Source organism: Moschus berezovskii, chromosome 7, assembly GCF_049115385.1.
Source record: "Moschus berezovskii isolate FMDL1 chromosome 7, NW_MosBer_1.0, whole genome shotgun sequence".
Taxonomy (NCBI): Eukaryota; Metazoa; Chordata; class Mammalia; order Artiodactyla; family Moschidae; genus Moschus; species Moschus berezovskii.
In genome coordinates this window covers 117,166,949-117,192,105 of record NC_142466.1, presented here as the reverse complement: position 1 = coordinate 117,192,105, position 25,157 = coordinate 117,166,949, and the positions used below count along the sequence as shown (strand labels likewise).

Sequence of the window (25,157 nt, the reverse complement as noted above, 5' to 3'; positions counted from 1 at the left end):
CAGCACAGTTGAGGTTTTAAGATCGGCCTCCGTTGAAGTCGGCCTTTGGTGGGATGGCTCTTCCTTTCCTCCGTTCCGAGTCCTTCATCCATCCATCCACCTACCCATCCAGCCAGGCATGCGTTCACACAGTCAGTGAACGTTCTCCAGGCGCCTGCTGAGTCCTGGCCGCCTGCGCGCAGTGGAGGAGAGAAGGAAAGGCGATGCCGTCCCTGCCTTCCGAGGGTAGCCTGTCCAGTGGAGCAGGGACAGATAATTAAGTACATCGGGGCTGCAGGAGTGGGGCTGCCCTGGGGAGGAAGGAGACGCGCTGGGGCCCTGGCACCTTGCCCGGGCCTTGCCATTTGCACTGAACAACGTTCTGATTTCTTGCTGAGGCCCGGGGGGTGCCTTGGCCAGGTGCTATTTCGGCAGCTGCCCGGCGGGCCCCGGGGGCCTCTCTTCTTGCGAAGTGTGGGCATAAGTCTGTAGAATTCATTTTCTCACTCACGGTTTTTCAAGAGCCTGGGCTTAAACCATTTCAGACAAGCTGCAGTATATTTATGCTTTTTATGTCCTGTTATGGCAGCTCGATAGATTAATTTTATCTTATAAATTGCATTTTGCCTCCCCAGTGTTTTTATTCTCCCTGTTGTATCTTTGTGTTCTTCTTAGTTGCTTGGCTAAATTTCAAGCCAAGGGTTTTACTTATTTTGCTGTCTCTCTGTGGATGCCTGTAGCCCAGCGCCTCGTGGGAGCAGCCTACCAGGACAGCCCGGGAAAGCAGGGAGGACTAGAAGCCACGCCCTGTGTCTGCAGAGACAAGGACGGGGACAAGGATCAGCAGGCCGCCCATGAGCCTGGTCAGCGTTCATCCCCTGTGCCTGCTGACCAGCTGCTGTGTGCCGGGCACCATTTGGGGTTTCACGTGAAAATGAGGAGTGAGCCCCGCAGCGGGCATCTTAGGTGTCTTCATTGTCCCCATTAACACAGGAGGAGGGAGGTTGGGGATTTGAAAGAGAATTGGTCCAGGGCCACCCGGCTGGTAGGTAGGTGGCCGAGTCACGGCCCACTGGGTGTCTGTCCGAGCGGACAGTCCATTTGTCTGACACTTTTCTACAGCGGTTCGGCCTCAGAGGACACAGCCCTGCCCAGGCCCTGGGTAGACCCTGGGCTGTGGGCCCTGTTCCCAGTGGCGTACGCTTCTCGAGGCCTCCAGTCAGGGTGCTGACGGCGTGCTCACAGGGTTCCAGGGGCCCTGGGCTTTGAGGAGAAAGCCATTCTCCCGGGTAGTCGAGTGCCCCTTCGCTGAATTGCAGGGAGGCCCAGACGTCAGTGTTTGCTGTGATGTGAATCAGTGGCCCTGGGGACCTCTGTGCAGCAGAGAGATTCAGTTCGCACAGAGACATTCTTTCTGCCATTCTTTGCCGTGTGGTTTATCACGGAATTCCGGGTGCAGTTCCCTGTGCTGTGCTCAGGACTTGTGTCTCCCCATTTGGAATGTAACAGTTTGCATTCGTCACCCCGAACTCCCCGTCCAGCCCTCTCACCCCCGCTGCCTGGCTCCCGCAAGTCTGTTCTGTGTCTCTGAGTCTGTTCCTATTGCACAGATAGGTCCGTTTGTGCTGTGTTTTAGACTCTGCTGATGAGTGGTTCACAGGCTGTGTGTCTGTCTCTGACTCACGTCACGCAGCGCGAGAATCTCTAGTTGCGTCCGTGTTTCTCCAGCTGCGCGGTGCTCCATTGCATGTATGCGTCACATCTTCTGTGTCCATCTGCTGACACACATTTAGGTTTTTTCCACGCTTTGGCTATTGTGAATAGTGCTGTGCCATGATTTTTAAATGAAAAAAAAAAATTCCTGCTTTGGAACCTTATGAAGGGCTACAGAGCAGAGGCTGCAGGGCCGTGTGGCTGTGCTGACGCTGAGCTGCGAGACTTGCTATGTACTGGCCCAGGTGCCCAGAAGTCAGCCCTTGCCTCTGTGAAGTCACAAATTGCTGTAGATGAGAGACATTTCTGGAGTCAAAATTTTGAGTGTCAGGTGTCTAAAGGAGTTGTAAGGAGCAGAGTTTATAAACTGGCTGTGTAAGTGGGAATGTGAGGATGACACCTCCTAGCTGTAATGAGAGTGTGTGTGCGTGTGCATGTCTAAACAGCAGGGGTGGCCACGGTCTGTATCACAAAAGGACATTTGTACGGGGCTTCCATTTGTCTGTGCCTCACGATTACTTACTGAAAGTCATCAGAACTGATCTTTATTCCCATGAGTGAACATCACTTCCTGCCATGAAATTCCATCATCAGGAGGTTGTCGGAGCAAAGCTATTTCCTGGCCTTGGAGTGTGACTCATAGGAAAAAAGCCTTGTTGAGTCTCCCTCTGTCTCTCTCACACACGTTCAGCCTGCAGGACTCCCTGAGTCCCTCTCTGCCCCAGGCCCCAGGCCAGACACTGGAGCAGCAGAGGTGAGTGATGTGGCCTCCACCCGAAGGCCCCCAGAGCTAGTGATTGTAACACATTTTGTGCAGGAGAAGTGCTCTGTTAGGAATGCTTCCTTGAGGTCACATAGCAGTGGCTTTCTAAAATTCAGAAGTTTATTTTATGGTATTTGCATCGTGAGCAAAGACAAGAATGGGCTTAAAGCCACGAGGAGCAGCTGCAGAACCCCGAAACTGGAACAGACAGCCTGCAAGGATGTGCGTGCCTTTCCCCCTGCATGGCCTCCTCAGTCATCTCAACCAACGCACCCTGCTGCCTGTGGCCCGCGTTTCCCCAAGTCCACAAGCCTTTGCTCACATGTCTCCTGGAGCAGGCGTCCTCTCCCGTCTTTGGACACCTTCAGGAAAGCAGAGCATGTTCATGCTGGTGGTCTCCTTCACTACTGTGTGCCTGACATTGTTAGCCTCTTTGCAGATACCGTCCCATTGGATACTAAAGACAAAAGCAGAGTACAGGGTGCTCTCTCCATTTTGCAGATGACTCTTCTGAGGCTCAGAGAGGCTCAGGCACTTGCCTAAGGTCACACAGCCATTAAGCAGTTAGTGCCTTAGTGTGAAACCAGATCTGTTGAATTTCCGAGATGGATTTTTCTCCTATGTTCTGCTGCCTCGTACGTATTCAGACAGCTGCGTGTACTGAGCTGAGCTTTCCCCTGGACAGCAGGCACTGTGGCATGTGCTTAAGGACAGAGGCTCTGGACTCAGGCCGGAGCTTGGAGCCTTGCGACGACAGATCAGATGCCGCTTCAGGGAAAGCGGAGCTCTGGGCAGGGAGCTCTTGCCCGGGTCTGTGTAGCCAGCACGCAGCCTCGCTGGGTGTGAGCCCTCTTTTCTGTCTTCAGAGCTGTGTATTCTTCCTGCTGTACCACGCTGCCTCCCGCAGGAGTTTGGCCACAAACAGGGGATTTAAACTAGCTGTAAGGAGATGTTTCTTGACAGGATTATGAGTCAGCCAAATAACTCCTCGCTGTGGAAGACATCATGGCGTCTTCCAGAAGCTGGTAGACATGGAAATGAGGTGATCTCTCATCTGCTGTGGATTTTAGAATTGCTCGTCTTTGGCATTGCGTCAGTCTTTCTCCAGTGATTATCGGCCCTTCATTCACATCTGGTCTGGGCTGGGTGCTGTGTGAGGCGCTGAGCATGTGGCGATGAAAGGCCAGTTCCTGCTGGGAAGGACCATGCAGTCCCGCAAGGGAGAGGAATCCGGTAACTAACTGCTGTGTAAATAAACGAACAGGCCAGGTGTCCATCCTCGGCCGGCACCCGGCACGCGATTGTCTGTTGTGGGCGTTATGTACCAGGTGCTGTGGAAGCGCAGTGGGGAGTGACTGTTTTGAACATGGGTTCACAGAGGAAGGACAATCAGATTTGGGTGTTGAAGGATGAGTAGGAGCTCGCTGAGAGGGAGTAAAATAGGCGGCCAAGGGGGAACAGCACATGCAGAAGCAGGGAAGCATGAGCAGCCTGCTGTATGCAGGGAATGATGGTTACCTTAGTAGGGAGTCTCCATAGGTGGTGGCTGAGCGTGTCCCTGCAAAGGTTACCTGGAACTCGGTCATGGAGGGTCCTCAAGTTGGTGGTGGGTGGGTGAGTTGTAGGTCGGGGGGGTTATCACGGTGGAATTCACTTTTTAGCACAGTCACTTTGAGGAGGAGGCTGGATTGAGAAGGAAGAGGGAAGGACTTGAGCCAGAGGGGCTTGGCAGGAGGCTCCCGCAGTGTCTCTGCTCGGCGGGGTCTGTGAGCCAGGGCAGAGGGCTAGATGTCAGCAGTGGAGAGACTGACATAAACATGGTTTCATTTTCAGGCTCTGAAGTTTACCAGCCAGACAATCCTGCCATCTTGCCACCAGGTGACGAGAACCCCTCTGAAGACTTCCCAGACCCCCCTTCAGCAGCTACACACTTGAGTTCCAACAGTCAGTTTTCCACTAAAGTCAGTGTGGTTGGGAATGACCCGCTGGAGAACACTGATACCTCTGACGATAAAGAAAACTTAGAACGGAAAATCTGTGACCTGGAAACAGAGCTTGAGGGCTACCGGAACTTCATCCTGCAGCTGCAGAAGCACTCCCGGTTCAGCGAGGCCATCATCACGGTCTTGTGTGGGACGGAAGGGGCCCAGGACGGCTTGAGCAAGTCCAAGGGCAGTGCCGACGAGGAAGAAATGACCTTCTCGAGTTTGCGCCAGGTCCGTTACGTGAAACACATGAAGATCCTCCACCCGCTGGCGCCAGAGACGATGGATGGCGAGGCGTTGGAGAGCCTCGGGCAGCAGCTGGTGGGCCAGGAGTGTGAGCTGCAGAAGGAGCAGAGTTTGAACATGGAGCTTTTCGGGGGAGTCCGTAGCCTGCAGAGAAAGATCAGAGACCTCTCGCCCTCCAGGTACGTCCCGCCTCTGCCTTCTCCCACTGGCTAGCCTGCAGTTCCCCCCGTTGCCGCTAGGCGGGCGGCCCTGACCTGGGAAGGGGTGCTGCCCTGCAGGGGCATTGGGCATGTGCCAGGGAAGCCTTCATGGCCTGGCTGAGGCAGTTCCTCCTCGGTAAAGACCCTGATGCTGGGAAGGATTGAAGGGAAAAGGAGAAGGGGGCGGCAGAGGACGAGATGGTTAGACAGCATCATCAACTCAATGGACCTGAATTTGCGCATATGCCAGGAGATACTGGAGGACGGGAGCCTGGCGTGCTGCAGTCCGTGGGGTCTCAAAGAGTCGGGCGCGACTTAGCAGCTGCACGACCACAGCAACACTAGGGCAGCCACGCCTTCGGGGAGGTGACGTGTGAGACCACAAGACCTGGTGGTGTGCAGACTGGGCCTGTGCCTCCTGAAATTGGCCGAGCAGGTCTTCTCCTCCTCAGGCCGGGAATGCAGGGTGAAGGTTTTAGACCAGCCACTTGGTGAGCCATAGTACGGTTGCTAAATGGCAGTGTTTACTCCTGGCCCTGTTAACGGCTCTTACTGTCCTGCAGGGGAGGGGGGGGGTGACACTGAAACTGCTGTCCTAGGCAGGGTGGGGAGAACATAAATATTTTCCATATCTCTACCCTTTAAGGTCATCTCAGAGAAATAAGCCTGTGTTGAAAGAGAAGAATTCTTGGGTCGTGAAGATATGTTTTATGGGCATAGAGATACACAGTTTTGCTTCATGAGATCTGACAAACATGGGATCATTTGTAAAGCTGACCTTCATTCGTCACTAATTTGAGACAGACACGTTGTTCGGAATTGTCAGGAGCCAGAGTGCATTTTTCAAGGCTTCCCATACAGCATGATGAAGGCAGCTGGTGTTTTTTGAAAGGCAGTGGTGTCAGACCCCGGCTTAGGCACTGTCCTGACTGAATCCTCACAGTCACCTGACAAGGAGGTGACCTTAAACCGTGTGTTTGCAGACAAGGAAATGGAGCCTCAGAGAGGCTGCCGTGACCGAGAAGGCGGCCTCGGACGGTTTGCGGAGCGGGCTGGTCCAGCCCACGATCTCCTGCGCTGATGCCCAGCATTTTTCCCATTCGTTAAACTGCCCTGTTCGCAGTGTTGTGATCACATGACCTCTGGGCTCGCGTGGGCTCGAAGGTGGTCACTGGTCATCATTCCATGGAATGTCGTGAAGCGCAGGGTCAGGGTCTGCCAAGCCATTCTGGGGCCAGCTTCCTGCACCCACAGTCGGTAGGGAAGACGGAGCCACGCTTTTCTCAACACGCGCTTTTCTCAGTGTTGGCAGACACTTGTGGGCTCGCTCGGGGAAAGACAGATGGGGTGCCTGGAGGCCGTGATGCCTGGTTTAGTCAGGCTTTGAAGGCGGAACCCTATTTGAGTCACAAACCTTTACCATTTAACTGACTTTGCCATCTCTAAGAGGCAGTTTTCTCTCCTGTAAAGGGAGATATTCATGCATTTGTTGGGAGATTGCGAGGAACAGATAACTTATAAAAACGCCTACCTCCATGGCTGACAGGTCACAGCTCCTCGGGGAGTGGCAGTCAGGGCTAGAACAGGCTGTGGGCCCGCCCCCTCAAGAGCACGGCCCTGCTTTTGTCTTCCCGCCTTAGAGTTTCCTTGTTCTTCCTGCGAATTTGTGCTGGGTCCCCTGCCCGTTGGCACGCTCGTTTTTTACAAATTTCGAGTAGTATTTTTAAAGAGTAAGTGGAAACTAATTGTCCTCCCAAGTCCTTGCCAATCTATACTTTAATTGGGGGCTTCATAGAGGTTAAAAGTATTGCAGGAGAACCTCTATTCCAGCGTTTTTGGCTGTTTTGAAATCGAAAGAGTCACGACCTTGCGTAGTTGCAGTTGTTCGCAAAGTATAGATACTTGTACAGCTGCAGGCTTTTCAAAATCCTGCTTTGTCAGTTTTCCAATTAGTGTTGCTGCTGCTGCTGCTAAGTCGCTTCAGTCGTGTCCGACTCTGTGCGACCCCATAGACGGCAGCCCACCGGGCTCCACCGTCCCCCACCGTCCCTGGGATTCTCCAGGCAAGAACACTGGAGTGGGTTGCCATTGTTTTCTCCAATGCATGAAAGTGAAAAATGAAAGTGAAGTCGCTCACTCGTGTCTGACTCTTAGCGACCCCATGTACTGCAGCCCACCAGGCTCCTCTGTCCATGGGATTTTCCAGGCAAGAGTACTGGAGTGGGGCCAATTAGTGTTAAGGTTACAGAAATTCAGTTCTAAAATGGGGTGCCAGCATTTCCTTTTCCCTCCTGTATCAGGTATGATTCGTTAGTTCAGGCCCAAGCCAGGGAACTCTCCCTCCAACGACAGCAGATAAAGGACAGCCACAGCATCTGCGTCGTCTGTCGTCAGCACCTGAACACCGTGATCAAGGCGTTTGAGGAGCTGCTGCAGGCCAGCGACGTGGACCACTGCGTGGCCGAGGGCTTCCAGGAGCAGCTGCACCAGTGTGCGGCGCTGCTGGAGCAGCTGGAGAAGCTGTTTCTCAAGGGTGAGTGAGGCGCGGGCCTGCGAGTCCTAAGGTGGATCAGGCGCTGGTCCAGGACTCCTCGGAGGGGCCCGGGGGGAGCCGGCCCCTTGGCCTCACCTTCCGCCCCCTGCCCTGACGAGGTGATAGCAGAGCCCCACTGGCCTGCTTCCTTCCGGTGGTCACCGCCCTGTGGTTGGCAGTCTGCCCTGTTCCAGATCTGGGGTCCAGTGGAGGGGCCTCAGGGGCCAGGCTGGGAAGACATGGCCACGTGGTTGCCAGTTCCTCTGAATTTTCAAGAGAAGATAGAAACCCAGGTTTGGCAGGTAAAGACTCACGGATTTTAAACGCTGGCAGCAGCAAACAAATGAAGCAAGCAAGGAAACCCGAACTGTCATTGGTTACAAACATATTTAAGCATCCAGAGATGGTCTAGGGAAGGATGAAAGAAAACTTTTGCCAAACATTTGCTATGCGCTAGTGTTCTTGCCTGGAGAATCCCAGGGACAGTGGAGCCTGGTGGGCTGCCATCTGTGGGGTCGCACAGAGTCGGACACGACTGAAGCGACTTAGCAGCAGCAGCAGGTACTTTAATAGATGTTCTTACATTACAATTCAAAAATAATAATTTGCATTTTTTTGAGACTACAGCAGACATCTTCCATATAGTTCAGTTCAGTGACTCAGTCGTGTCTGACTCTTTGCGACCCCATGAATCACAGCACGCCAGGCTTCCCTGTCCATCACCAACTCCCAGAGTTCACTCAAACTCATGTCCATTGAGTCAATGATGCCATCCAGCCATCTCATCCTCTGTTGTCCCCTTTTCCTCCTGCCTTCAATCTTTCCCAGCGTCAGGGTCTTTTCAGATGACTCAGCTCTTCGTATCAGGTGGCCAAAGAATAGGAGTTTCAGCTTCAACATCAGTCCTTCCAATGAACACCCAGGACTGATCTCCTTTAGAATGGACTGGTTGGATCTCCTTGCAGTCCAAGGGACTCTCAAGAGTCTTCTCCAACACCACAGTTCAAAAGCATCACTTCTTTGGTGCTCAGCTTTCTTCACAGTCCAACTCTCACATCCACACATGACCACTGGAAAAACCACAGCCTTGACTAGACGGACCTTTGTTGGCAAAGTAACATCTCTGCTTTTTAATATACTATCTAGGTTGGTCATAACTTGCTTTCCAAGGAGTAAGCGTCTTTTTATTTCATGGCTGCAGTCACCATCTGCAGCCCAAAAAAATAACGTCTGACACTGTTCCCACTGCTCCCTCTGTTTGCTGTGGAGTTTTGCCGAGTTGGTCTATCACTCTCTCTCTCGGCAGATGCAGACACGTGTGTGAGCGCTCACGCACACCTCACTGGCATCCTGGCAGGAGAGTGGGTGTGGCCGGCCCCTCCGGCAGATGCAGACATGTGTGTGAGCGCTCACGCACGCCTCACTGGCATCCTGGCAGGAGAGTGGGTGTGGCCGGCCCCTCCGGCAGATTCAGACACGTGTGTGAGCATCCACGCACACCTCACTGGCATCCTGGCAGGAGAGTGGGTGTGGCCGGCCCCTCCGGCAGATGCAGACACGTGTGTGAGTGTTCACGCACACCTCACTGGCATCCTGGCAGGAGAGTGGGTGTGGCCGGCCCCTCCGGCAGATGCAGACACGTGTGTGAGCATCCACGCACGCCTCACTGGCATCCTGGCAGGAGAGTGGGTGTGGCCGGCCCCTCCGGCAGATGCAGACACGTGTGTGAGTGTTCACGCACACCTCACTGGCATCCTGGCAGGAGAGTGGGTGTGGCCGGCCCCTCCGGCAGATGCAGACACGTGTGTGAGCATCCACGCACACCTCACTGGCATCCTGGCAGGAGAGTGGGTGTGGCCGGCCCCTCCGGCAGATGCAGACACGTGTGTGAGTGTTCACGCACACCTCACAGACATCCTGGCAGGAGAGTGGGTGTGGCCAGCCCCTCCGGCAGATGCAGACACGTGTGAGCACTCACGCACACCTCTCTGACATCCTGGCAGGAGAGTGGGTGGGGCCGGCCCCTCCTCCTTGGGGAGCTGTCCTCCCTGACTCCGAGGAGGACACCATTCGGAGTCAGTTCTCCTGCCCAGCCCCCGGGTGCCCCCCGAGTCCCTGCCTTCAGTGCATATTCCAGATCAGCCGGTCCTACCATCTCACTGCCGTCACGGCTCCCGCTGACTGCCTGCTGCTCTTTGGGGTGGGTGCAGTCCCCTCTTGCCTGGCCTCTGTGCATCCACCCTGGGCCTGAAGGAGTCCATTTCTACTGTGGTCAGAGTGGTCTTCACGAAGTGTCCGTCAGGTCATGACTGCTCTCTGCCCCAAAGCAGAGGCTTCCCTTTGTGAGTCGTAAGGGTCGCGTTAAATCACGGATGCCAGGCCTTGGACAGAGCTCCTGGTGCCTCACCTGAAGTCCTGAGCACCTGAGTCCTGTTCTTGGTGGGAGCTGGGGGCTTCGTTCTTGGGACAGGTGGTTTTACGGGGGGACTCGGCCTTAACAGGGAGGAACCTCGGTCTGACGCAGGCCTTGTGCCTTCATGCAGACACACAGATGGTTCACAGCGGCCCACACGTTCACTGTGATGCCGAGAGACACCATGGGATAGTTTGCCTTCTGGGCCCAGGAAGTACGTGGTGTCTTCTCCGGTTTCAAAAAGGGCCCAACACCTTAGGCACGCCACAGGCCCATTGTCTAGGGCCAGCTCTGGGGACCCCGGAGGGCTAGAGCGCAGGAGCGCTTGACTTTCCCAGCTGACACAAGATCCCCTGGATTCTGGCTAAGATTTTGCAGATAAGCTGGCTTCCAGTTTGCTGTCAGAGGGATCAGCGGGTCCTCCAGATTGAGCTGTGTCTTCCCGACCCGAGGCACTTTCTGTCTGTCTCTCCTTCCTCCCAGCCCTCTGCCTGGGAGCGCGAGGCCGCACTTTCTGTCTGTCTCGCCTTCTTCCCGGCCCCCTGCCTGGGAGCGCGAGGCCGAGAGAGACTGCCTCCGGCACCAGACCCCGCCCACCCTCAACTTCTGCCTCCCTTGATTTATTTTTTAGTTCTTTACCTTGCCATGCCCAGGGAGATCTCACTGCTTGTTTCCTATAGGTTCTGGAAGCAGAAGCGTTTCGGGCTTAACAGACGACACAAACACAGACCTTAATTCTCCTCTTCAAAAGGCAGAAAGGTCTCGGGAACCTCTCTGCAGCTCTTTTTCTTAGAGAATAACATGAAGCCGAGGTGTGTCTTTCTGGGCTGCCATCTGAAGAGTCTGGCTCCTGAATTATGAAACGAGCCCACTGTAAAGTAATTTTATCTTTGAGGTAGTTGCACAGCATCTTAAAAAATTTAAATCTAGTCTTTTTTTTTATTAATGCAAAGCAGTACCCGTTTATTGTGGAGTAACAGATAAGTGAATACTCCTGTAATTGCATCATTTATACAGCAAAACATGAACACCCTGGAGTGTATACTTTCCAGACCGTTTTTATCCATGTGTGTATTTGGGGTGGAAGCAGGATGGTTTGCAGCCTCTCCCTTTGTTCAATTGAAGACGGTAAACGTTAAGCTCGATTGTAAGTTTTAGGGGCTGTGAGCTTTCTCTCGTATGAGGGCACCGTAATTAATGATTCTGCCTTCAGTGGTCATTGAGGTTGTCTCCAGTTTAGGCTGTGACACAGCCCTAAAAATGTGATGAAATGGATTGGAGTCTTTGTGCATATCCTTGCTCTTTCTTTTATGATATTTAACCAGTAGCACCCAAGGAGGAGGGTGGTAGTGTGCTTTCTTAGAGCTCTGGGAGGATTCAAGGTTATTGAAGCGGCTGGCATCCCGCCCGGCCAGTAGAGGGAGCTCAGCAGGTGATGGCAGTGAATTCTGGGGGGTGTATTTTGTTTCTTCAGAGCGTGAGCTCCTGGAAGTTGGGGGGCAGGGGGTTGGGGGGCGGTCTCTGTCCTGTCCTGGCCTCCTGACCTAGGAAAGGGCCAGACATGCAGTGCCTGGTCAGGATCTGCTACTGCTGCTGGGAATCTTACCTGGTATGGACCTGACCCTGGGGTACCCATGGATGAAAGGCCCCCTGCCTCTGTCTGGCACGCGTCCTTGAGCTTGGAGGGGGCACCTATGCACTCTGAAAGGAAGGCTTCCAGGAGGAAAGGACATGGGAGCTTAGTCTGCCATGTGGGGAGGATTCATGGCTGGTGGGGAAGGTTATTTCCCAAATGTGGAGGTGGGGGTAGGGGGTCGTGCAAGTTCTGGTTAGCTTTGTGAGCCAGGCTATCCGATAAAGTGGAGTATGCACAGAATGCTCCTGAGTCACCCTGAAATCTGCCCTCTGCCTGCCCTGAGCCTCTCCTCACCTTCGTAAAGCAGCTCTCTCCTGCCTCGGAGATCTAGACCAGTCATCACCTCCTCCAAACTCGCTGATGGTCCGGGCTGGGTGGTGCCTGGCCCCCAACACACAGCATCTCATGTGCTTTGTCACGGTGCTGCTGTGGGATCGTCTTTTGGGTCCCACGGTCCCCACTCAGCGGTGAACCTGTTGGGGGCAGGCCCCTCGTTCGCATCTGTGTCCTCAGCATCGGGCACAGGCAACCTGGGAGAAGAACAGTAAATATTTAGTATGAATTACCAGTGAGACGGAAAGGAAGACGTGCTTGGGTCACATAGGAGATGCCAGACTCTGATGTTTGCGCTTAAACTTGTACGATTGATGGCTGTGGAGCTAGGGAGGGCTGTGCTCCCAAGCGAGTTCTTACGTGGTGACCAGTGACCGCATACAGAGGGGTCAGTGCAGGGAGGAGCCTGCAGGCGGGTCCGCCTGTTACACGCCGGTCCCGCACCATGCTTGTCACCCTTGTTAGGTGTGTTCGCGGATAACTAGATGTCTCTGTGTAGGAAGCCGGGACCCTTAGGCCGCCAGCTTTTCAGGTAGAGCAGTGAGATTTGCCTGAGAGATGGGAGCAGGTTTCCATGACATGCTTCCTAAGCTTCTTCAGAGCTGGACAGATGGTGCCCTGTCACCTGCGTGAAGGCAGATTGCACCAAGAATTCAGTGCGTCATACCGGCCATCTCCCTGTGAGTCCCACCAAAGCAGCCTGTCATTTGGTTTTAAAGAACTCTGTGGTGGAAGGGAAGTGAGCGGAATACAACTGTTGAGCTGTTGCAAGCTCCCGGAAGCGTCTCTGATCTGAAGAAGGGAACCTAGGGTTGCTGGCGGTATCCAGGTCACGGGCTCCTTCTGTGGTGCTGGGCTTTGTTAGGCATCTAGGAGAGTCTTCTGCTGGTTTTGAGACGAGTTTACCGTCGGGCACCCCAGAATGCTTAAAGCCTGCCGTGGACCAGGCTTGCGCTGCCCTGCGAAGTCCCTGTGCTTCTGAAGAACGGTGGTGCATGTGGCGCGCGTGTCATGCTGTTGCTCGGCTGGCTGGCGCCTGCGGAGCGGGCAGGCGGCTCTGCGAGCGTCCCCACCCCCTGGCCTGCCTGAGCATGCGGTGGAGTAAGTGCTCTGTGGCTTGGGAGGGTGGGAACGTTCTACCCCCTGGATTTCTTGTCGTTACCTTAAGACAGAGAGCCTGACCCTGACTCATGGGGTTGTCTTGGGGCCTGAGGGAGACGTGGGTGCCAAGGAGCCGCCCACAGGGCCCACTCTGGGAGCCTGAGAGTCCTGCCGCCCATTATGCTGGCACTCAGGCTAGCCTGGCGGGCGCAGCGGGAGCCGCAAGATGAGAGGCACGTGTGTGTCTCTCCCGTGGTCTCTTCCTCCGTGCCGTGGTGTCCGAGAACGTTTCCTTTTAGGAGTAGTCTTGGAAATGGTATGTGTGGGTACTGTTTAATTATAGCATCATTTTTCCAGTACAGCTATTGAAGGTTTGTTTTTTTTCTTTAGTCACACATTCGTTTCTTCAAAGAGTTCCTCCCAGCCTGCAATTTCCAGAGTTCGGAAATATTTTAAAAATACAGTTGTTCATTTCTGAAACCTGGGCTCATGCGCTTCTTTGGAGCAGCGCGTGGTGACACGCAGGGGCAGCAGAACAGTGTCCCCAGCTGTGTCCCAAGCCTTGTTTTATTTTCCTTTGTCATTTCCTCTGGTCACCCCCCTGCTGTAGACAGCGGCTTTTTCAGCTGCATGCACAGCCTCCTTTTCCTGGGAATCCTGCTTCTCTGAGCCTTTCTGGAGGAGATAATTTCAGTGCAGACAGAGCTGTATGCACAAAGATGTTTCTTTTATAAAATGAAAAATAGGAGAGGACCTCGTTGTCAGCTAGGGAACTGGCAGAAACTGGTCCGCATCCACCTCCAAGGGAATATTCCTGTTCTCGTTGAACATGACTTTTCTAAAGCAGACTTGGTAAGAGAAGTGCTCAGAATAAAGGCCAAACTGAGGGTCTTCCCTGGCGGCTCAGTGGTCAAGAATCCACTTGCCGGTGTAGGAGACATGGTTTTGATCCCTGACCTGGGAGGATCCCGCATGCTGCGGAGCAGCTAAGCCTGTGTGCTACAACTACGGAGGCTGTGCTCCAGAGCCCGGAGCTGCGGCTGCTGAAGTCTGAGTCCTGCAGAACCTGTGCTCCACCACGAAAGCTGTATGTGCTGCAGCTGGGAGTAGCCCCCTGCTCACCACAGCTGGAGGAAAGCTCGCGTGGCACCCAAGACCCAGCGCAGCCCAAGATAGATAAGGCTAAAAAAAAAAATCACAGTTAGTGTGCTAAAAAAAATAAAGGCCAAAGTGAGAGGTTAAGTCACAGTAAGTATCATCCGTGTTAGAACGCGTGGGAGGGAAGCCAGGAGCAAGTCTGTGCCGAGAAGACCCTGGAGTTGCGGACCTGGAGGGCAGTGAGCTGCTTTCTCTGGGTTTTGTTCGCCGTCTCCTGCAACAGGCCTGTCTTCTGCTGGTATTGGAGTTTTAGGGAAGGAAGAAGAGCCTGTGCCCAGCCGCACCTTTGTGATTGCTTTTCGGATTCAGTGCTGTCACCTTCCTCCTGGAACCAGCACTGGAGCTGGAGTCTATAGTCTGAGCGGTATTCTTGGTAATCCGACTTTAAATACCCAGAACTGTTACAGAAGAGTGTTTAAACAAATGGACTAGAGCCTCTGCAAATGGATGAGCAAGAAATTATTAGGGAGCACTTCTTCTTTTCTTCTAATGTTTTCCTTCTTGATGTTGTTTCTGCTTCCAGGAGATTCAGTTGAAGTGGAAATGAAAACCCGGAGAGAGGCGCTGGAGTGGTGAGTGTGCAAGGAGCCGCGGCGGGTTGGCTTGTCTGCCAGCGGTCGGTATCCTGGGCTCCCTCCTGCTCTGTTAGCTTCCTGCATCTGGGGAATAAAGCGGAAACGCCTAGGAAACGGACAGCGGCCATACAAAACCAGGAGTTCAGGTGGTGTGTCCCGCAGCCTTCCTTCAGCCGTGTGAGGTTGCTCTCGGCGTTTCTCTCAGGCGATTTGACTCAGATGACACGTTCCTTCTGTTGGCTCCTGAGTCCCTGGAGCATGAGTTCCAGACTCGAGCCTGACCCATCTTTCCTTTCCATCATGGACCCCACGCTTCATTCTTAAGTCTGAGTTTTGATTGTTCTCCATATCATGCGAGTGCACGAGCAGTAGACTCTGCCTTCTTCCTATGATTTAAAAATCCTTCTTCAGAGTCGGCTCCCGGGAAACAGCCCGTGCTCTCCCCGACACCCTCACCTCTCTGCCCTCACCCCAGGGTCACCGATCCTTCTCGCAGCGCTTGGCGCTTCATTGCACTGCAGCGCCTACCATGTGGTGTTCAAGAGGCAAGGAGACAGCACTCACTAGGTGTTAGCGTGTGCCCGCTGCCGCCCTGGGCGTTCGCGTCGTTGTTTCTGACCCTACAAGGCGAGCGTTCTTGTTCCCAGTTTAGGATGAGGAGCCCGAGGGGTCAGAGTTGCATGCGTGTCAAGGAGAGGCAGCACTGGGGTCTGAACTTCAATCTGTTGTTACTCCCACACCTGGATGCTGCTTGTTATTCCCTCTTGCCTTTTGAGGGCAAAGACTGTCTTACATATCTGTACACCTGCTCCAGCCCCAGCTTTCTGGCATGTGATTGGAATTTTAAAAAATGTTCGTGGTGTAAATGGATCATTTATACCCTCAGCTTGCCTTTGTGGCCAACTGGAAACATCAAGGTCATGCCTTCCTCTGTTGACTTGTTCAAGGTTCTCACTGTTGCTAGCGCTGTTGATGTTTTGCTCCTTTTGGGAGCTGCGACCCTTTGGATCCCTGGGGCCGAAATAAAGAAATAGAGACTGGTCTGGGATGCAGCGTTTTAGATTTTCTTGGCATTGTGAAGGCCACCAGTATCATTAGAGGGAGCAGTCAGGGAAGCGGCACGACTCACTGGAGCACATTTTAATCAGGGCTCCTGTAAGGTTAGAGGAAACACTCCTCTCCCACTGCAGTATTCTCGAGGATCCCTCCCAGTCCGACCTTCCACTGCTGCCCTGATAATAATGGGTCTCGTCCCATCGGCACGCTGTGGAGAGGGCAGTAAGCACCTTCCCGCTGGAGCAGTCTTAGCTGAGATCTGAAGAGTGAGGCTTGGATTGGGGCTTTTGGGAGTGTGCCCACCCTTGAGGTGTAGATGTGGCCCCTTGGAGCCACGTGGCTGGTGGGCAGAGCACAGAGCTGCAGAGGCTGTGGTGGGGGGTGTGCCTTGGCCTGGTCCTCACATCCTGTATTAAGAGCCCAGGTCCTGTTCTACAGGAAGAGGGGTGTCTCCGAAGGAGGGCAGGCTGGGACTGGACAGGAGCAGACTTGCCGATCTGAAAGCCAACCGAGGCTGCCTGAAGAATGGGCTGGAAGAAGGCAGGGAGGCTTGCTGGCCCTCCTCAGCCGCCCTTCTCATCTCTGACAGGCTTGCTGCTGTCCCTTCAGTTCTCCCATCTGCAGCTGCAGGGTTGGCACTCGCATGGGTCACTCCTAAGCTAATTAAACGGGTGCCCTCGGCCCCTTCCTCCCTTTGTGAGGCGGCAGCGAGCCTGAGCATCCATCACGCTGTCTGAGTGAAGCTGCATCTGGTGTTTACCTGCTAATGAGCGTGTTGCCGCTCTGGAGGCCTTTGCTCCTGTCTGAGCTGGTGAATAATGAGACACGAAGTAATAGGAAAAAGTGGGACAAAAAAGAGCTTAAATTAAGGCGCTTATCTATACTGGGGATTCACGTGGGCTTCTCACAAAGTTCAGGGTGTTTCTCCTCCTGGCGGAGGTGGCTCCTGGGAAACACAGGTTACTGGCCAGGGGATTGCCTGAATGGTGATATTGGAACCAGCTGGGGGACCATAAGGGTTTTGAGATTTGTGTACCCACAAGTCCACCCTTGGGTTTGGGTTGCCCCCTGCCCCCCACATTCTCCTGGGGGCTTGGAACCAGCCAGATGAGGATTCAGATGGTTGCCCTGCCACGTACAAGCGGGTGAGGTTCTGATGTCCCACCGTCTCCCGGCTCTGCCTGCGGATGGTCCTGCCAGCAAGGACAGAGTGTGTGAAACGCCTGGTACAGAGAGGCCTCTCTCAGGGCCTTCCCCTGCCAGCCAGACAGTGGGTCCCCCTACTTCACTGACTCCAAGTCGAGCCCACTGAGCCCCTTTTTGGTTTGTTTTTAGAATGTCTTTGCTAAAAAATGCTCTAGGGGTGCAAAAGACCAATGTTGCAAATATAGGTAAGTGACAAAGGGCCACTGTTCTCATCCTGGTGTGGGTCTTAGTGTGGAACATTTTTCTCTTTCAATCCCGACGGTCAAGGACTGAAGACAGCTTCACACACCAGCACGTTCTCCCCGAGTCTCCCGCACCCTCGGCCTGTCACGCGGTGTCCGACTGTGGCCTGTCCGAGAAGTCCTGCTCCTCACGAGACCAGAAGCAAGACAGCGAGGCCGCGAAGGCGTCGGGCCTGGCAAACACCTTTTCTCAAGGTAAGCCGCGCTTTCCCAAGCTTCGTAAACCTAGCCAAGACTCCCTGGTTCGAATGATAATTCACCCTCCTGCCTTTGTGGTGGAGGAGAGCATAGCGCCGTCTGAGTGGTTACTGGACGAGGCGCCGTCCCAGGAGGGCCCAGGCCTGTCGTTCAGACACCGTTTATCAATGGAGAAACCTACGGTTGTTGAAGGTGCTGGAGATTAGGGAAAAGTCGCCTTTGTTTTTTGATGATGACTTGCCGTTTCCCCGCTCATCTGGCAGTGGCGGTCTGGAAAGCACTGGGGTCACGGATCAGTTTGCGGTCTGGTCAATTTCCTGTTATTTCTCTCAAGCTCTTCCTGAGGCGATGTCGCTTTAAGACCCTTGGTTTGAATTGTACAGGTGCCTGAAAGTACCTCACCCCCTGTTTGGAGATTTTTGAATTTGATAAATCTGCTGTTTCTCTTTAGTGTGACCTTTGACCTTCTGGGTCAGCCCTTGGTCCTGCCTCTGACCATGGAGCTGTGGGCTCAGCTGGCGGAATCATCCTCCTGAGGCCACCCACCCTGAGCTCCCCTTACACCAGTCCTGAGACCTCCTGCTGGGCCTTGGGTAGGGCTTACTATGGGATTGTTCAGAGCCGAACAGGTAGATCTTCCCCAGTGAAAGGCCGGTAGTGTGTTTTATAGGCTTTGCAGAGCACGCGTTCTTTGTTACAGTGACTCAATTGTGCTAGGGACAGGGAAACAATTTACGATCTGACCTAAGTCAGCAGGAAGCAGCTGTAGAAAATGCGCAAATGGATGAGTGTGGGTATGTTCCAGTATAACTGTATTTACCTTTAAGACAGGTGGGGGCGGCTTTGAGGCAGGCGCCCACGTTTCCTGACCCTTGCTCTAGGCTGTGGACCTCAGCTGATGTCCTCTGGTCTCTCACATTTCCAGCGGCTTCTTTGCAAGGTGCCCAGAAGGACCCAGAGAACAAATCAGATGCTTCCCCACTAAAACCTCTTTGTTGACACCTGATCATGTAGAACAAGGGTTTCAAAATTTTAAAACCTTTTTTCTGGCAATGGAAATCCCCTCTCCCTTTTTTTTTTTTTTTTTCAGATGAAACTGATTATATAAGACATATATGAAATATATAAAAGGTAAATTTTTCCAGAGGAGTAGCGCCTTTATCCCCGATGGTAGCTTCTGGGACTCCCAATAGGATCCTCAGGGCCTGGAGGAGCAGTTTGAAAACAAACCTAGTGCGTGACGTACACAGGTTTGGTACAACTCAGGTGTCAGCTCGGCTCCTCCAGTAACCAGGTACCTGGATGTGTTTTCTTTGGATTTCTGGCTGTATCCGTCTGCAGTTTGTGAGTTTCTGCTCTTGGTTTTTCTGTGATTTCTGGCCCCACTATCTGCCTTTCGACTTAGGTCAGATCGTAAATTGTTTCCTTGTCCCTGGTGCCCTCCTGCTCCCGCCCGATATCCCTGCGACAGAACCTCTGTGGGAGGAGCTGACGGAGATGTGGGGCCTGGAGAGTGTGGGGTTTTCACAGCAGCAGCCGGATCCCTGCCTCTGGAATATCTGCGACCCCTTAACATCCTCCCACTCGGGGTGCCAGGCACTTCCTCTTCCCCTCCCAGCCTGCCCCTCACGCTTTCACTTTCCACCCGCCCCGCCCCTCCAGCCCTGGGTTTATTTCCCATTTAGGCATCTCTTTTGCCCCTTGTTCCTCCTGAGGACCCAGGACCGTTGGCTTCTCGAGTGGATCTCAGGCACTTTCCTGAACGCGGATGGTGCTCTCTGGAGCCGTCCTAACTAGCCCCCCTGTTGGCTTTTGGGGTCTGTTTCTCCTCTGTCTCTGGATCCGCTTTCCCTTTTGTCATGCCGTAATCGAGCAGAGAGATAATTCAGCACTCGTGCTTGTTTCACTCGTCGCTGTTTCATGAAGTTTCCAACATGTTACATAACATCATTTTCAGTGGCTTTGCAGTCGTCCATTGAACGGCTGAACTGCCGTTTTCCTTTTGTTCCCCTGTTGCTGAACATTTAAGTCATTTTCTATAATTTCACAATTGTGAACAGTGCTGCAGGGAATGTCTTTGAACATGAAGCTTTCCCCTTATTTCGGGACACTTTCTTGACCTAGATTCTGTAAATTGGAGCTACTTGGCAGAAGATATGCATGCTGTTGTTTTTGGTGCTTGCTTCTTGCAGGATGGGTTTTAAAGAGTCAGCATTTGTCAGGAGGGTATTGTTGTAAGAGGGACAAGTATAGTGTTTCCTTCTGCCCAGTTAAGGCTCCATAATTAACACATGGTGTCCAATTCGATCGGGAATGTGTCCTTAAGCCCAAGTGATGATTCCAGCTTCCAGCCAGACTGAAATGTATTCTGCTGATCACTGCTGAGCATTTTTGCCCCAGAAGCTGGCAGTGTGTGGTGTGTGGATAAACCAGCAAGGAAGATAAGCTCCTGACTCGCTCGGACCTGACCGGCTGCTGAGAGATCGGGGGCAGCAAGGCGGGAGTGGAGGGGCAGTGCCATGACACCACAGTGTACTGCAGGCAGAGTCCTCGGTCCGCCGAATGGCTTGCCACACTTCTGGCATTAATAGGAGATAGCTGAGGATCTGGGAATTAAGTCATCTCATAAACATTCAAATTCATGGCAAAATTACTATTTAATTAGGAAAAGATCTGTAACATTGTGCTACTTGTAAGTGAAAGTCATTTTGTAGAATTAAAACTGGGTCGTAACATTAGTATAATGTTTTAAAGCAAACATTACCAAGACATACTGAGTATACCCTAATTGATGAATTAAAGGCATTAGTTTTGCCTTTGGATACTTAATGTGATTATCCTGTAAACACTAATTCTAGAGACCTACCTTTGGACTGGAACTTTGCTTCCTTCATTCTTTCTTAAAGTGAGATGTGGCAGAGGCTGAGAAAATAATGCATCCTCGTTTTAGAAAATTCAGAAAATTTAAATTTTTATATATTGTTAAATATTATGTTACGATATAAAAGTTTTGAGAAGCCTAAGATCTACCACCTAAAGGCAACCTCTGTTAATATTTAGATGTATTTCCTTCTTTTGCATATATATATATATATATATCTTTCCTGTCTGCAAGGTTTTAAACAGAGTTGTGATTATGCCGAATAACCCATTTTGTATCTGTATTTTCCTGTCATATTTTATGGTCTTCATAATATAATTTTAATGGCTGTGTAGTACTGTATCATAAGCAATATAATGCAGTTATTTAATAATTTGAGTTATTTTCAATCCTGACTGTTATAAAAAGTGCTAAGATGAAAATTTCCATACATTCTGGTAAATGATTGTCCACATCTCTGGTGATCTCTTTAAATAGATTGCTGAAAATAGAATTATTTGGTAAAAGATATTGTGAAGAACCTCTCTAATGATTATTAATGGTTCCCAGAGTCATATACATTTATACCCACACTAACAGGATATACTTCTTGAGAGAGCTGTTCTTAACCATTCTCACTAGTGTTGGGGTTATTGTTTTGCCTTGTTTTTAAGTCTTAAATTAATAAGTGATAAATGGTTAACATAGTCCTTTCAAAGAATTAGTCTCAAAAATATCTGAATTTGTTATGAAAGTGGCTTAATTAACTCTTCAGCAATTCAGGCAAACTTGAAAGCAATCTTTTAGTTTCACCGAAAGGAAGATTTTAAATTAATATTTGATATTTAGAAGAATAAAAGGCTGTATTAGTGTTAGCATTAAAATTGTATGAAGTGTAATTTTTCCATGTGATGTAAAGTATCTTCATGGAGTGCTGCCGCGAGTCATCCCAGATAGGCTGTGGGCTGTGGGCAACAGCTCAGCACCCCGATGCCCGGGGAGGACTCTTGCACAGCCAGTGCTTCTTAGAATTTCGGGATCACTGCGTAGTCCATAAATTATTCAGTTCTTTGGGGGCTTCAGACTTTAAGTTAAAAATACCCTCCTTCCTGTAGACTTGCTGATGGAACATATACGAGAAAGTCGAAGTTTGAGAAAGCGTTTGGAGGAGTCTATTAAAACGAACGAGAAGCTGCGGAGACAGCTGGAACGACAGGGGGCTGAATGTGGCCAAGGTGAGGCGGGCGTTCCCACGGGGCGGGGCGGGGCCCCCTGAGGCCCGTTTGCCGGGATCAGCACGCTGTGCATCGGGAGCAGCCTTGACCTTGCGGCAAGAGAGATGTCAGTTCACATCCTGACCTTGCTGCTTGCTTAACCTTGCCGACTCTCAGTTGGCAGTGATCTGTCTGTTGAGTGGGGTCAGCTTTCCCAGTTTATTCTGGCGGTGATGAGAATTAAGGGCACTGACGCCAGTGGAGTGCCCACATGCCTGGCACCAAGCACGCACCGTCTCGGTCACTGGGGCTCTGCTGTCTTCCAGTGTCCTGAGTCATGAGTGGCTCCTCATTTGACCCTCGAAGCTGTAGTGAGACAGATTTTATTGTTGTTGTTGAGTCAGTCATGTCTCTCTTGTGACCCCCATGGCCTGTAGCCCACCAGGCTCTTCTGTCCATGGGATTTCCCAGGCGAGCATATTGGAGTGAGTTATTTCCTGCTCCAGGAGATCTTCCTGACCCAGAGATCGAACCCGTGTCTCCTGCACTGACAGGCAGATTCTTTCCCACTGAGCCATTGGGGAACCCCCACCCCCCAGTGAGATAAGATAGGTATGTTAAAATAACACAGAATTTTTGTCAATAACAGATTCTAAAAGTATGAGCACTTTAGCAATCTGATAACTCCCTCGTGCCAATCATGAGGGCGTTCCTCCATAACCACAGTTAGTCCTGCGTGGAATATTCTTCCATGAAAAACTTTAAAAATGCGTATTTCTCCCATAGGTGAGACGTTCGCATGGTTCAGGAACTGATGTCTGCGTCCTGTACCAGTAATCCTGTTCTGCCTGCTCTCCTCCCACCTCTGTTAGTTTTCTTGTCTGTCCTTTTATAGTGTTAGTGCAAATGTGTGTTCTTATTCCCCCCATCGCCTTCCTGAAAAGCAGAAGACTGTATATCACGCTGGCTTTCCTCTTATCACTGAATACTCTGGGGATCTTTCCTTTTTTGCTCCAAAGGGAGTGTTCTCACCCTGGGAAGACTGTGTCTTGAGAGCAGCTTTGGGCACCAGGCAAAGCCCGACTTTGTCTGCGAGCTGGCCTGGCCTGGGCTGGGACCCGCCTCTACTGTCTGTTAGCGTTGTGACTTTGGGCACTTCTCCCTTCCTTCCCCATCTTCATTATCTTGTGAAACGGGGTCATTGTGAGGTTAAACAAGACGTTACAAATAGGGCCTTGCTCAGCACCTCACTCGATAGATGCTGGTTTTCTTCATTACCGTCAGTTTTATTTTACTGTTTTATTCTGTATAACATGATTAGTTTAACATTACAAAGCCCTGCAGTGGGTGAGGCCCCCTCATGTCATTGCCGTTGGTGGTGATGAGATAAGTGAGCTCTGCAACGATGTAGTTAGTGGCAGCACCCGCATCTTTGGTCCCCAAGTCTGCTCTCTAGCCCGTCATAACCATCGGCCTGGAAGGACATCTTTTCAAAGTGCTGTGTGTGTGGTGGTGTGCAGGGGTCCCATCTCTCTCTCCCCTCCGTGCCCCTCTCCCCCCTCCCCGTCTCCCTCCCAGGGAGATTGATTAATCTGAGTCATTAGTCACATCAGACAGGAAAGAAATACACGCCTGGGCCCACCAGAGTCACTTGTGGTGATGCCTGAATTAGATTCAGTCTGTTTTACATTTTCCCAGGCAAATCCAATTACAGAATTGTTTGGGGGCTCAAATGGCCACCAGCTACAACAGAGCGGGCAATTGCTCTGGCGAGTAATTCGCCCTGATGGGAAGGTTTACAGAAAGACATTCATAAAGTATTTATGCTGGCGGAAAGATACGCTGTTCTCACCATGTTGTCACAATCCCTGAAAAGACAAAGAAATAATAGTGGTTCGGCCTCCCCCTGCTGTGAAATGTTCACCCTGGGAGCAGGTTTGAGAAAGGCACAGCTCCTTGTAATGGTGGAAGTGGAATATCGCTAAAGCCTGTCATCTTAGGTGTTAGGTCTTCTGGCTTGTCGCCAGTTACACAAGCTTCCAGTGACGATGTTCGGAGGAAAGACGGGCCTCTTAGCATCAGAGGTGGGCCCCGCTAGCTCAGGCTTTGTCAGAAACTGTTCCTTGGCCCCATTATCTCTTTGAAAAGTGGCCGCCTTAGCTGTGGTCGTGGAAGACTTCTGGATCAGATCATTCTTTGGTCCTCTTGGCTCCAGCCTACCATCAGTCGTCTGTTAACGTGGTAATAGCAAGTAATGTTAGCATCGATCATTTTTATTGAGTTCATAGAGGGGTAGGGAAGTTATGTGACTTGCCTGAGATCATGCAGCTATTAAGAAGCCAGAGCCAAGGTTCAAACCCGAGTGTCTCTAACAGGACACCAGGGTTTACAGGGGAGCGTGGAGGAAGGTGGTGGGGAGAGAGGGGCGTCAGTTAAAAAAGATGGCACTGTAGTTAGTGCATCATTCCCAGGAGAAGAAGGCAGCGCCGGTGGAGGAGCGAAAGCGTGCGCTCTGCTGCGGGGCCACAGCGCTGGGCCTTCAAACCGCCGGGGTTTGAGTGCTGTGCTGTTGTTATTCGCTGAGTTCTGTCAGGCCCTTTTGTGACCCCATCTGTAGCCCGCCAGGCTCTTCTGTCCACGGGGTTTCCCAAGTAAGAATACCGGAGTGGGTTACCACACAGGTAATCAATTGTGTATCAGGATGTTTTCAGCCGCAGATAACAGAATAGGAGTAAAAAACTGGTATAAACAATGGGGATTTTTGTTTTCTTATATATCACGGAGTCCAGGGGCAGGCACTTGTAAGCAGGTCTTATGGCTGATTGACTGGGAGCAGGGCGTGGGGTTAGTACCTGTGGAGGCTGTCGCCTCCCCTCCCCTCAGGACGGAGTCCAGAGGAGGAAATGGAGCAGGTGGGGCTTGCCCCTCCCATCCTTCTCTCTTCACAGAATATCTCTCCCAGAAGCCCCCAGCAGGCTTCCTGTCAAATCTCATCGACCAGAAGTGGCACATGCCCTGCTCTAGCCGCCCCGGAGGCTGGGAGAGCAGGTGTCTGGCCCTCAGGCTCTGCAGTGTGGTTGGCCGGGGAGGCGTCCGTCTGCCACGCGCAGAAAGCACCTTGCGCGCAGCGGCTGCTCTGCAGGGGGCGGCCACGGACGGGGACGTTACACGTGGTGCAGACGTGGACGGTTCAGCGCGGAGCAGCCCGGGAGCTGTCGGCCAAGGAAGGGCTAGGATTTCGGGAGACAGACTCGAGCCCGGGCAGGTGTTTAGGGATGAGGGAACCGATGAGAGTGGGTGAGTGACCTCAGACCCAGCGTGTCTAGCTCTAGAGCCTGGTGTTTTTAGTCTGCACGTTGGGGCCGTGAGCTTGAGCTGCGAGTTGAAGGACGAGTGTGATTTCGACAGTTGAGCAAGGTGGCAGGCTGGCATTCTAGACAAAGGGAATACCTCATCCCGTAAAGCTGGGGTGGTGTGTGACCGCGCGGTGTGTTTGCAGCGCAGGGTGGCTCAGTTGGGCTGAGGGTCTAGTGTGAGAGGGACTGGGTGGGCTGTGATTCGAGCTAATAATAGGGATTTGGCGTTTGGACCTTGCGTTTGGTTGTGCGATTGTCTTTCATGGTGATGATGCCATCAAATAGTTTTGAGCAGAAAAAATAAAGAGGAAACCACGAACGGACCGTGTTTAGGACGATCATCTTGTTGGCTGAGGCAAATGGGGCGCAAACACGGCTGAGCCACGGGGC

The 25,157-nt window shown here is 52.2% G+C and overlaps 1 protein-coding gene across 10 annotated transcripts in view; it reads left to right on the top strand.

Moving 5' to 3' along the window:
* The window catches only part of CDK5RAP2 (CDK5 regulatory subunit associated protein 2), a 171,447-nt gene that overhangs the window by 122,304 nt on the left and 23,986 nt on the right, over positions 1-25,157 (top strand). For 7 of the 10 annotated variants that reach the window (XM_055427760.2, XM_055427761.2, XM_088838313.1 and 4 more), the window contains 5 exons: positions 4,289-4,865; positions 7,187-7,419; positions 14,584-14,632; positions 17,165-17,334; positions 21,313-21,432. In XM_055427760.2, the coding sequence (XP_055283735.2) occupies positions 4,289-4,865; positions 7,187-7,419; positions 14,584-14,632; positions 17,165-17,334; positions 21,313-21,432 (1,149 nt within the window). Of the gene's footprint in view, positions 1-719; positions 843-4,288; positions 4,866-7,186; positions 7,420-14,583; positions 14,633-17,164; positions 17,335-21,312; positions 21,433-25,157 lie in introns of all 10 variants that reach the window. The other 3 variants (XM_088838314.1, XM_088838315.1, XM_055427762.2) reach the window with 2 other exon arrangements.